Source organism: Gopherus evgoodei, chromosome 3 (genome assembly GCF_007399415.2).
Source record: "Gopherus evgoodei ecotype Sinaloan lineage chromosome 3, rGopEvg1_v1.p, whole genome shotgun sequence".
Classification (NCBI taxonomy): Eukaryota; Metazoa; Chordata; order Testudines; family Testudinidae; genus Gopherus; species Gopherus evgoodei.
In genome coordinates, this window is record NC_044324.1 from 79046523 (window position 1) to 79059199 (window position 12677).

The following is a 12677-nucleotide window of genomic DNA, read 5'->3' on the forward strand; positions in this document are numbered from 1 at the left end:
TAGAAATGCAATAGTTACACCTGTAGGATGCTCGATCATTTTTTCCGTAGCCCTCCTCTGATCTGAAGAAGATTCAAGAGCATTTCAGAGGTTCAGTGATGAGTGACTGTAGTGTTTCAGTTTGCAAAATGTTGCTGATGGCAGTTTTGTTTTCCAATCACTAGGTTCAGAAGATGGCATAGTAATAAATTAACCTTCCAGCGCGCTGGGGTCCTTTTTCGCCTCTGCATGCAATGTTTGGACTGATCTGAAGCTTTCGTTTTGGACTGAAGGGACTTGTCCACTGCTTGCCCTGGAAACCTTTCTCTCCTAATTCATGAGCCAGCAGGATGCAGTCACCGTGCTTTCAGAACGCCTTCTCATAGCTGCGTACAAAGGCCAAGTGGATAATGTGGTGCAGCTTATCAACAAGGGTGCCAAGGTAGCAGTTACCAAGGTAACAAGAGAAAAACTCTTTACAAATTCCATGGGAACTAGTGTAAATCCTAAACCATTGTCTGTGATAATGTTCTTGTAACTCTACAAATTTAAACATATTGGGGAGGGCGGAATTAAAAGTGTTTTGATTTTTCTTTAAATCTGCATTTATTAGCCAGCATTAACATGAAATAATACATTTATTTTCCTTCTCTGCTTCCAAGAAGGGGAAAATACAGAGCATCATTGCATACTGGACCTTTAAAAATTTGCTGTGCTGGATGCCTGTGAAATGACACTTTTAAAATGTGCTTTGAGGAATGAACATGCTTTTAAAATTCATCACCACAGAGAAAAATTGGTGGGGAAGGGAGATCTTGAGGCTGTGCAAAAAGCTCAGGGTATCCTTCAGAGGGGAAGGAATAAAAGCTACCTGTTCTTATAAGATAAAGGTACGTGAGCTGTAATCATGTACTGTTTCTTAAGAGAAAGATCCTTTGATATAATGGGCTAAATTCTGGCTGCACTTAATGTGCAATCTCAGTGCAATTCCAAGGCTGAGGATTATAAACTTCATTTTCTATTCCAGGGTTGGAAAGTCAGGATTTGGCCCACTATATCAAAGGATTTATAACAACACGTATAATAAGATTTTAAAAAGAGTGCAATTGAAACTAACCTACTGCCAGCTCTAGCCATGTTATAAATAATAATTGCAAATAATGCAAGGGACCTATGAAAAAATGCTCAGTCTGAGAGCTAAAGATGGAAGAGTTTGAATCTGAACACAAATAAGCCTGAAATGATTTTTCTCAATATTCTGTTAATCAAATCTGAATGTGAGAGGAATACTAATGAAAAATGTGTTTCCCCCTCACTCCCTTTTTTTAAATTTTATTTTAAAAAAATTTAACCACAAAAACTTGGAATGCTCCCGTCCTCCTCTGAAGTTTCCTAGTGGTCACCATATAAATCACAAGCCAAAATTCTCTGTGAAAATGTGTCATTAATATTTAAAGGAAAAACACTTCTAGGAGCTGAAGAGAAGACGTACAACCAACCCTTCAAGGGTTTTTACCTCATCCCTAGTGATGTCTGAGGGAATGTTTTATCTGAATAGTGGCTGCCTGGGAAGGAGCTGACTGCATCTCTCACCCCAGCAAGTAATTTTGTATATAATTGGTTGTTACTGGAACCTGCTTTGCTTGCTAATGAGGCTTGCAGCCAGCTTTCTAACGGCCTAGTCACAAGGCTAGTTAGGATGTTGCAGGACTGAGTGCAAGGCAGGGGCCATGAGAGAGAGGGAATGTGATAGAGTGAGAGATCAAAAGGCTAGTCTGTGGTCCGCTACAGAATTTTACAACTAAAAAAATTAGTTGGGGAGGTGGAAGTGGGTGGGGTTAAACCTGCAAGGTCTGTCAGATCTGGGACAGACTTATTGTTTGGCAAAATGCTGCCTTGAGGCATATTTAGTTTTAATTACGTTCATGTAGGTTTTAAACAGAAAATGTGAATACATTAAATATGGTACAAAAATAGATTAAAATTAATCGATCAATGACACCTGATTTCTGAGAAGCTCCCTTTGCCATGTTTAGTTCACAGTTATTTATTTTTAAAGCCAGAATGCCCTGTGGGAAAATCAATTTTACAGGGTTTTTCCTGTTTATCTACCATAACCAGATGGCCTCTTGTTGGTATGATGACACTCAATGCATAGGCCAAAGTCACAGTGAATGTGAAAAGCTGTAGTAAAATTCTCACTTTTGACTGTTGTCCAAGCATCTTTGCTTGGCATGATCTGGCTAAAGAAAGACATTTGAATGATGGTGGGATTTTTAATAAGAGGACTCAACTTTAGGTCTGTAAGAGGCTCTGACAGTAAGGAAAGGGTTAAAGGAACAGCAGGCACACTACACACTCTTATCCCCACTATAATTTTGAATGCTGGTTCCACATAGTGTCGACTGCAAAATCCAGTGCACTACTCCATGAAACTAGTTAATGTAAACTATGGTTCTAATGTGAGATCAGTGGATAATGACTTGTTACAAATATAGTTTAACTTTGAACTATTGACAATTTCCATGTGTGACAATGAGTGCAGCAGAAGTGCAAATTATGACCTGACCCTGAATATAGGTTTGATTTATTACTGAATTTTCATAATGTTCCTAAAATCTGTTGGATGTCTCAGTCTACCAAAGAAATTCAGTTTGTTTTGGAGTACAAGTTCAAGTGAATTCTAGAGCCATGTAAAACTCAGCAAATTTCATTTGCAGGGGATCATATATGTTTTAGATCCATGTGGTTTCATATCCTCCCCATTTTGTTTTCCATGTTTGAATGGGCCTAGAATCTCAAAGCAAAATTCAGTCAACCATAAAGTGTTGATTTTGCAACAAAAGCAAGGTGCAAATTCCTATATCAGCCCAGGTTCATAGGAAAGATCTGTGAACTTAGTATGAGTTTGGAGTTCATAACCAATTATGAAGCATGGTGAGTTTCACATGGCATGAGTTACTGTGTGAACTTTAGTTGGTGCTTAGTGTTTATCCCAAGTGGCACATCACTCCATAACTATTACTGATTTACATTTTTCAAACTTGCGTAGTAATAATAATAATAATAATAATAATAATAATAATGTAATAGCTGATTGTTCTAGTAAGACTGAAACACAGATTCTCTCTCTCTCTCTTCTTCCTCCCTAACACAAAAGTCTTTACAAAATTGACCATAAATAAAGATCTGTTTATTCACATCTGTATTTTATGCCTGATCTATACTCTTATTTACATTCATCAATTTTTGCTGTCAGAGTTGACATTACATTCTATAAGATTTACCCTTAAAGGAAATCACAATCAGGGGCCCTGATCTTATCCTCTTACCCAGAAAAAATTCCTGTTGAAGTCAACAAGAGTTTTCTTGGAGTAAGAAGTGCAGAAGCAGACCCTGAATTTGGAGGAAAAGGAAAAGTTCTGTAGCACTTCAGGACACAAAACAGATTGCAAATGTGTGCTGGCAAGTGTGGCTGACTTCACAAAACACTGTGCGGAATTATGCCTGCCTGAAGTAGCTGGGCTCTAGAGCAAGCTCTTTGTCTAGAAATTCTTTATAATTCTTTATCCTCACTTGATTTATTGGGCACTAGTCAAGTAAAAGTGAGACTTGTTTACCGTTCAAAACCAAGTCATTTAAAATGCTGGCTAGCTGGGATGCCAATCCAATTCTCTTATCCTAAAAATGAAAGGTCACATGATTGCTGCTTCAATAAACAAAAGTTTTATTGCAAAATGCTGTTTTCGTTTAGAGCTCCATGTCTATATATAAAGTGCTGTTTGCACTGGCTAGATGTTTGCATAGTATGAATAAAACTAAAGAAAGAAAATTCAATATAATTTTTGTTAATGCTGAAATGCCCACTTCAGTGTTTGCTCAAAGGTTTATTTATCTTTTGTTTTAGTCAGATTAGTAATTGAGTGTGTTCAGCTGAGACTGTCAATTTCCACTGAAGTCCATAGGAGTTGCATGCATACAGCACCTCCACTGAAGTCAATAAGAGTTGAGGGCAGTCGGACTCTTTTCAAGTTTTATATTTAAAATATAATAGGGACAGCCTGAGCCATATGTGCCTCCCCTTTTTCTACTTCCCCTGGGCTTTGTTACCTGTTACTGTGGCTTTACACTGAAGTACTGTAAATGCTGCTTTCCAAGTGCCGTGGTTTGGATATTTCTGCAGCTATGCAGAAGTAATTATTGTGCTGTGCTTTTTCAAAAAAATTCAGTTAAAATAAACTGTAAAACCTACCTGTGATGGGTTTGGGCCCTTTGGGGTGTCACCTGATTTGCTGGGGTTTAACTGAGTCAGCCTATTCTGCCAGCCTAGGTCCCCTTTTACCTGGCCTTGCTGGGTCAGACTCACAAGCCTCTTCCAGCCAAATACACAGGCAGGGCCACGCCCAGTTGTAGAGAGAGAAAGAGATCTGCTCTGGAAAGATTTAGCCTTAGGGGCTCACCCCAACATTCTGATGCCATTCTTTTTAAGGGGTACAAACCCAAAGGGTTTATGAAATTTGCCCCCTCCCTCAATGTGGAAGGAGATATGCACAACTTCTCCCCCCCCCCCATTAGAAATTACAGAAACTGGGTTTAATAATAAAACAATTTTTTTAACTACAAAAGTGAATATAAGAGATAACAGACAGAACAAAGCAGATTATTGACCAAATAAAGCAAAATACGCAAGCTAGGCTCAATATACTTAAGAAACAGGTTACAAAATGTAATTTCTTACCTTAAATGTTATTTTAGGCAGGTTGTTCCAGTTTCTGAGTTCCAGTTATATTTCTTTTGAGACTGGACCCCTGTCTCAGTCTGGACTTCCCACCGCCTTCCCTTCAGGTGGCTTTAGCAGTTTTCCTTGAGCAGACAGGCCATGAAGAGGAGCCCCCTTTGCCTTCTTCCCCTTCCCCCCTTATATAGGATTTGTATAAGGTAGGAATCGTTTGTTTCCCAAACTTGACCTTTCCCTTCCAGTGGAAAGTTACAAGAAGTTCCAGGTAATATTTAGTAGCAGGTGACAAGACCACCTGACCTAATAGTGTTACAGCATCCATGAGTCAGTGGCAGTATGGAGTGTCGGCAGGAAGACCCAAGCCTTTTCATAGTACATTGTCCTTGCTGATGGGCCATCCACCCTGTCTGGCTTTTCCATTGTTGTACGTGAAGTGTTAGCAGCGGGCATCACCCAAAGTAGCATAGTTGAAATACAGATATATTATCAATATTCCTAACTTCAGATACAGAAATGATAATGGAATACAAATTGGATAATCACATTCAGTAAATTATAACCTTTCCAATGTGAGCCATCTTGCATAAAGTATATCTCAGTTATGTCATATTTAGATCATAAGCATCTTTTCATAAAGAATATAGAGTAAAATATCACACTACCATTCCCATTTTACATTACAATTATTATTGTGTTGCTGTGGAAATGCACATAATACCAATGAGGCTAATGCTGCAAAGTGGCAGTCACCACAAACAGTGAAGTGCTACCACAGAGCAAAAATCAGAGTACCTGCTGGAACAGGGTAGGAACAAAAAGACCCCTTTTTTACAGGTACACATCAATAGCCCCACCCTTGGTCCCAGCCAACACTTCTTGACAATTCTCTCCCCTTGAACCTCATAAGATTCTATTTGTACTGTTGTCCCTTTTGGCCTGAGTGGTTAGCCAATATTTTGGATTGTGATGGGTTGTTTCTGTTAGGAGGAGAAATTGATGATGCAAGTCAGGTACTTCTGTAATTCAATCCTGTGTATCTATAAAAATGTACACAGAGCCCTGTTTCCTTGAACACAATAGAACCAAAAAGCAGCAGGCAGTTTCCTTGCTCAGAAATCCAAGTTGATTGCTACTGTAGGACATAGTTTAGGTATATTTGTGTGACAGCGTGGGGAAGCTTGCACTCCCATTTAGTGTGTGTTACCTGCTCTGGGAATAAATACAAGACTTCAGCCTCCAGGACCTTAAGTCTTTTCATGAGCTACTTTTTGAGTTTAAAAAATAAATCACTCAATCTGAAAATATGGGCTGTTTGATCCAATAGACTGGGTCATTTAAAAATAATTTGACATGTATGCTGCCAAAATTAAAAAACTCTGCTCAGTCAAACTCTTCAAATGATACTATACTCTGCCTTTTCTCCCCAGAGTTAGGGAGTAGTATTCACCTTCATTTTAAATTTCTTGCCTTTTTGTCAGTTTGTGACACAACTAACTTTCAGGAAAGTTACTAATGGATGAATGTTTTAAATTGAAGTTTTATTTCTCTTTGATTTGGCATGAGTGAATTCTGTAAGTGTTAGTGTTCTATGTCCACTTCTGATTACTGCTGTTATAGCTGCCGCATGGACCAACAGCTGGAGTTTCATTTTAAAAGGCCTTTTTTGTTTTGTAAGTATGTCCAGCTTTGGATGGACATTGTGTAGTGAAGGATGCTTGGCTGTGTAGGTGTCTAGAGACAGCCTGTCTTGTAGAGTGCATAGTGCATGAGATGACCTTTCCTTATTGAACAGTGAGGGTACAAATAAATATTGAACAGCTCTCCCCTCTATTTGGCACCATGTGACCTACTCACTGAATGAGACAGTGAACTGGCAGAAATAATAATATATGGTCTCGTAATTAAAGAATGTGTCATACTGCATGTGTGAAAGATATGCAGTCAACCCAAACTTTGGCATTTTCTGACTTGAGTGCTTTCCATAGCAACCCTTAATCCCGTTCTAACATTTTTTTAACTCATGTGATTTGTGTTTTGCATTTGTAGCTGGTGTCATGCGTATCCTAGATGCTCCTCAGAAAGAGGAGAGACATACAGCTAACTCTGAGAGCTTACAGTTTACAAACCTAATTCTGTACATTCTAACTATTGAGTGTAGTTCCTACTACTGTGAGTCCATTGAAGTCACAGAATTATTTTTTTGACACCGCTGTGACTAATCACAGTAGTTGGGACTATGCTGTGTATTAAGTGTTTGGAGGATGAGGCCCAAGGTTATCTGAGACGTGACATCAGAGAGGTTTACTCGTAAGTTTTGAGGTGGCTTGTTTTCACTGGTTGCTCTTTGAAATGTGGATAAAAATCAATTTTTTGATTTAAATCCAATTTTTTTGATAAAATGCTTTTTTAGGAGAAAACCTATCTAAAGATCATTTTAATTAAGATACATTAAAGCTCAAAGATATCTCATCAGGGAATAAGATTATAAATTCTAATTCTATAGTATGAGACAATATATTCATGTAATTTTTAAGAAAAGTTTTTAAATGAGTTCCAATAGTTCATGGATTAGGGACCCAATCTTATGGGGTTCCAGTGGTTTCTGTATAGATTATTTAGGTTAATCTTTTTATCTACCCAATGGGACTCAGTGCTCAATCTAGAAGATACCATCAGAGATGCTTAGTTTTGCAGTTCTCAAACTGTGGATTTGTGTCTCTAGAGATAACGTGCTTGTTAACAGCATAAATGTTTTAATATAATATAATACAACATAATATATAATATATAGAGGTGAGAAATAACAGACCTCAATCCTATTGTCCATCTGCAAATTTGTATACACAGAGTCAATCCCTTACCTCTCTCTAAAAGTGAAAAGTTTCAAAAAGTTCAATGAATAGAAGATGTTTGTGGGCGGAATAGATGTGGATGAGGAGAAGCCTGGAGATAAATGTGAGAAGGGAGGGACAGGCAGTAGAAACAAAAGTGAAACTGTTTGAGCAGCATATTCCAGAAGTGTTGAGGTCTTTCTAAGTGTAGCCTTCATTGATTGGAGATCTACCATACCATTCTCTCACTAGAAGGGAAAACCTATAATAGCAGCAAGCTGTAAAAGAGACCCAGTTTGGGAATATTTCAATGAAGTTCCTCTACCTGTGGATAAGACAGGAATGCGTGCAAAATGCAAAGAGTGCAACAAAGAAATGCAAGGCCTGGTTTCCTGAATGAAACAACATCATGAGAAGTGTTCCTTCTCAGGAGGAAGCTGCACTGAAGATGATGAAAGGAACATGTCTGAACTACAGGATCTTCAGGTTGGTAAACTTTTTTATTTCATACTTCTTCCTTTAGGACTGCCGGTCTTCCTTCTGGACTATTCTTGAATTCTCATGCTTGAGCAAAAAATATAGTTGTTACTCTATGGTACTATGGTACTATCATTTTGGATGCAGCTGTGATAAAAAATAAACAGCTGAAATAGGCAGAACTTCCTTTTACAATTTCACTTTTAAAGTAGTACTGAGTGTCAGTGAATGCAATGAGTAATACTAAATGAGCAGTATGATAATAATAATTAAATAACTGCATTGACTTTTTTTTTTTAGAAGCATCCATCCTCAACATATGGGATTCTGAAGACTATCCACCTTCAAGATCACCAGCATTTTCTATAGTTTCAGATTAATCTGCCAATGATAGTGTTTCAGTCACACCGTGTATGTCACATAGCCACAGTATATAACTTGTAGCAAAAGAAAAAAATCTCCATCATCCACAAAGATCCATAGATAAGTTTGTGATAAGAACCAGCAGATTACAGAAAGAGGTAATTGATGGAAAAATTGCCCGGTTTGTTTATGCAACAAACTCTCCTTTCCATATGATTGAGAACCCACACTTCATTAACATGGTTCAGTCATTAAGAGCAGAATACAGTCCACCCAGCAGAGCAGATGTCGCAGGGAAATTGTTGGATAAAGTGTATGAAAGAGACATTGAGTAGTGTGCAAAAGGTTTAGAGGGTGAAATTGTTAACCTGAGTCTTGATGGGTGGAGCAATGTCCACAATGGTTCTGTTGTATGTGCTTGTGTGACAACAGAGGAAGGGAACGCCTTGCTTACAGAAACAATTGATACATCAGGAAATACACACACAGAAGAATACTTACAAAAAGTAGCAGTAAAAGCTGTAAGAGACTGTGAACAAAAATTCAAATGTCTAGTATGCAGCTTGGTCAGACAATGCTGCAAATGTTTCCAAGATGAGAAGACATTTAGAAGAGAGTGAAGAGAGTCCCAAGCTAATAACATATGGTTGCAGTACTCATTTGATGCACCTCCTAGCCAAAGACTTCAGTGTTCCAGAAATAAAGGCTAACATTGTTGAAATTGCAAAATATTTCCATAAAAACCACTTTGCAGCAGCTGCTCTGAGAAAAGTGGGAGAAACCAAGCTAACTCTCCCAACAGACATGCGCTGGAACTCAGCTGTTGACTGTTTTGAGCACTATATCAAGAACTGGCCTATCTGATGACAGTTTGTGAACAAAATTGTGAAAAAATAGATGGCACTGTCACAGCCAAAGTTCTCAACATTGGGCTTAAGAGAAATATTGAACACATGCTGAGTACCCTGAAGCCTGTTTCTGTAGCCTTGAACAAAATGCAGGGAAATAGCTGTTTTATTGCTGATGCTGTTGAAATTTGGAAGGAACTGAGTGAGATCTTAAAAAGAAATATTCAATGACAGAGTTAAATTATAGGCATTTAAAAAATGAAGGGGAAAAGCACTATCTCCTGCTCATTTTCTTGCAAATATTCTCAAGACTCAGTACCAGGGTCAAATCTTAACTGCTGAAGAAGAGGAATTGGCTATGACATGGACATCCAGCAATCATACTTCCGTAGTGCCAACTATAATAAACTTTAGAGCTAAGAGTGAACCATTCAAGAAATATATATTTGCTGATGATGTTTTAAAGAAAGTCACACCAGTGAACTGGTAGAAGTCACTTAAAACACTTTGATTCAGAAAGTGTTGAAGTGATAATCTCACTTTTAACAGCAGTGGCTTCTTCTGCCGGTGTAGAAAGAATATTTTCTTCCTTTGGACTAATTCATTCCAAACTGAGACATCGTTTGGGACTTGAAAAAGCAGGAAAACTTGTTTTTCTTTTCCAGATTATGAACAAACGGGAAAATGAAGGTGAAGACGACTGAGTTAGCTGCAGAAGCCAATATTTTAAGTTTCTCATGTTGACCTGGCTGACAGAGTCAATTAAATTTTTGTTTTGTTTTTTAAAAAATATTTCATTTAACTATTTTAGTTAAAAACAATTTTAACAAAAACAAACCTGTTTTTAAAAAACCTTGAATGTTTAACTACATTCAAAAATTCATATGCTTGTTTTGTTAAAATATTATATGTTTGCTACTGAAGAAAAAAATCCAGAATACATAATATTGTTGTTTGAGTTAAATAGAATTTAAATATCTGTCTGGTGATGTTCTCCTCCTAATACAGCATGGCAAGAAGATCCTCCAAATATTAATGAGTAACCTGTTGAATTGGAGATAGTTCTCTTCCCAATGATTTAATAAATATCTGCTTCAATTACCTTGGGTAAATGAAATAACCAAACAATCATTCATTTTCTGATATAGCTGTAAAACTAATCTGAAAAGTTTTTTAAATAAATCACTTAAAAAACGTATAGTGTGTACCTTTTAAAAACAAAACCTACATCTACCTCTGAGTTGTGAAGAATATGTATTAAGATAACAACCAACAAGAATGCACTTTCATGTAGAAATCCATGATTAAATCAAGTCTTCCTGACTAGATTTAAATCAAATCCACCCTGATAGCAAATAAACTGTGAGTGGTAGAAGAATAAGCAAATTGCCTTATGTTAATTCTGTAGCTAAGTACCAGTGATGGACTGCCTTCAAAGTCATGTTAATTACCTTTTGAACTCACAACTTGTCAAAAGACATGACATTGTATAAAAGATCCTTGGGTCCTGATTCTGTCATCTCAGATCTGCTTAGGCTTCATCAGGGGAAGTTTGTTGCAAGACTGAGGTCCCAGTTATGCTGGTATATCCCAAATATGATATTTGGACATTGGATTATAACCTGTGAACTATTAGTAAAAGCACTCTTTGTAACTACAGAGCTCACCATCTCTGCCATGAATCTGAATCTTAAGAATTGAACTCATGTCTGTATGTATATTGATCTTTTAACCATACTCTCTCTCTCTTGTTTTTCAATAAATTTTAGTTTAGTTAATAAGAATTGGCTGTAGCGTGCATTTGGGTAAGATCTGAAACATTCACTAACCTGGGCGGTAAGGTGTCCGGTCCTTTGGGATTGGTAGAACCTTTTCTTTTATATTATGAAATAAGATTTTCAGAAATCATCCTATTGGGCGTGGGTACCTGGATGAAGGCGTGAGGCTGGATCACTTTTTAAGGGAACTGTGTTGTTAGGACTTCTGAGTAACCAGTGAAGTAATAAAGAAGCTGTTTTATGCTGGTTTGGTAAATCTAAGCTTTTGGGGGATTGTCTGCCCCATTCTTTGCAGTTCACGCTAACTGAGTGACCACAGCTGGCTCCCCACTAGGATTCAGGTCACAAATGCTTTTTTGTTATTGCTATTCTCTGTTTGACAGAACACAGGAGAAATCTGCTAAACCTAACAATCATTCTGTTAAAACGAGGAAGACTCACCCAAGCGGCAATCCTAGGAGGTAAGCACAGTGAGGGCTTGTCTTCACTACGGGGAGATCAGCGCTGCAGCAGAGGTCGATTTAGCGGGTCTAGTGAAGATCCGCTAAATCGACTGCAGAGTGCTCTCTGGTCGACTCCGGTATTCCACCGCTCCAAGGGTTTGTCTTCACTGCTGGGGTGAGTTGACCTAAGTAACAAGGTTTGGGGTGAGTTGACCTAAGTTTGCTTTGGCGCTTATCACAATGTAATGTGTGTAGTTTGATACTGGGATTCGCTGGGACTGCATAACATGTTCCAGGTGATCTCATTGAACTTAATGGTGAGAATAAATGTGACAAGGAAAAATCTGTGTAGTATTAAACACATGAGTGTGTAATTTATCTGTTATACACAAACCAGATTTGCTAGAGGCAGTGCTAGCATAGTGCTGGCTATTTTGACATAGTCACTGCAGTATCATGGGTTGATAAAGTATGTTTTTCACGGTAAAACAGAGCATAGCTTTTCTGCAGATCTTACAGTTAAAATCATATCTATAAAATTGAATTGCACAATGGAATGGTTATAATCACTTTGCTTTGTAGTTAACTCACTGATTTATTTATTTTTTAATTCTTTCAACTCGTTACATTATAACTAGTCTGTCATTGGTGCCACTTCATATAGTATGATAGTCATAGAGCTGTCAATAAGCTTTCAGCTTGAGCAAACACTGTTAACAGATCTTGAAAATAATCCTTCATTATTAAATTAAAAAGGTACCAAAATAAAATAAAAATCAGTACTTTTAGTAATTATTTTTATGTTTCTCCAGTTTGAAAACATTTTTTTCTGTAAAAAGAAGAGATACTCAAGACAGTACAATCAAAAGAAAACGAAGTTAAAAATGAGAACACAAACATTTAGGGCCTGATGCAAAGCCCACTGAACTCATTGAGAAACTTTCTGTTGCCTTTAGTGGCTTTGGATGGAATCCCTTGTTGCCAACACTGAGTGGATCATTTATTGCTAACAGTCTAAAAGTTTATTCAGTTCTTTAACTACTGTCTGAAATAATCTGATAAAGATTTTTGGATTTTGTGTTCAAACTTCATTAAAATTTGGATAAAAAGGTACATCTAAAAACAGAACTGAGAATAAATTACAGTGTCAGCATAGCATAACAGCTGAAAGAAATGAAGATACGAGTGCAGTCATGTAAAGCAGGGACAGTCAATTATTT

At 37.5% G+C, this 12677-nt stretch overlaps 2 protein-coding genes across 9 annotated transcripts in view; one reads left to right on the forward strand and one right to left on the reverse strand.

The window, feature by feature from the left end:
- The window catches only part of ANKRD6 (ankyrin repeat domain 6), a 155024-nt gene that overhangs the window by 100079 nt on the left and 42268 nt on the right, over positions 1-12677 (forward strand). For all 8 annotated transcript variants that reach the window (XM_030555941.1, XM_030555938.1, XM_030555944.1 and 5 more), the window contains one exon: positions 165-436. In XM_030555941.1, the coding sequence (XP_030411801.1) occupies positions 317-436 (120 nt within the window). In that variant the 5' untranslated portion in view covers positions 165-316. The remainder of the gene's footprint in view (positions 1-164; positions 437-12677) is intronic.
- The window catches only part of LYRM2 (LYR motif containing 2), a 55064-nt gene continuing 53903 nt past the window's right edge, over positions 11517-12677 (reverse strand). Inside the window, exon 4 of the transcript XR_003999542.1 lies at positions 11517-11642. The gene's annotated coding sequence lies outside the window, so the exon portion shown is untranslated. The remainder of the gene's footprint in view (positions 11643-12677) is intronic.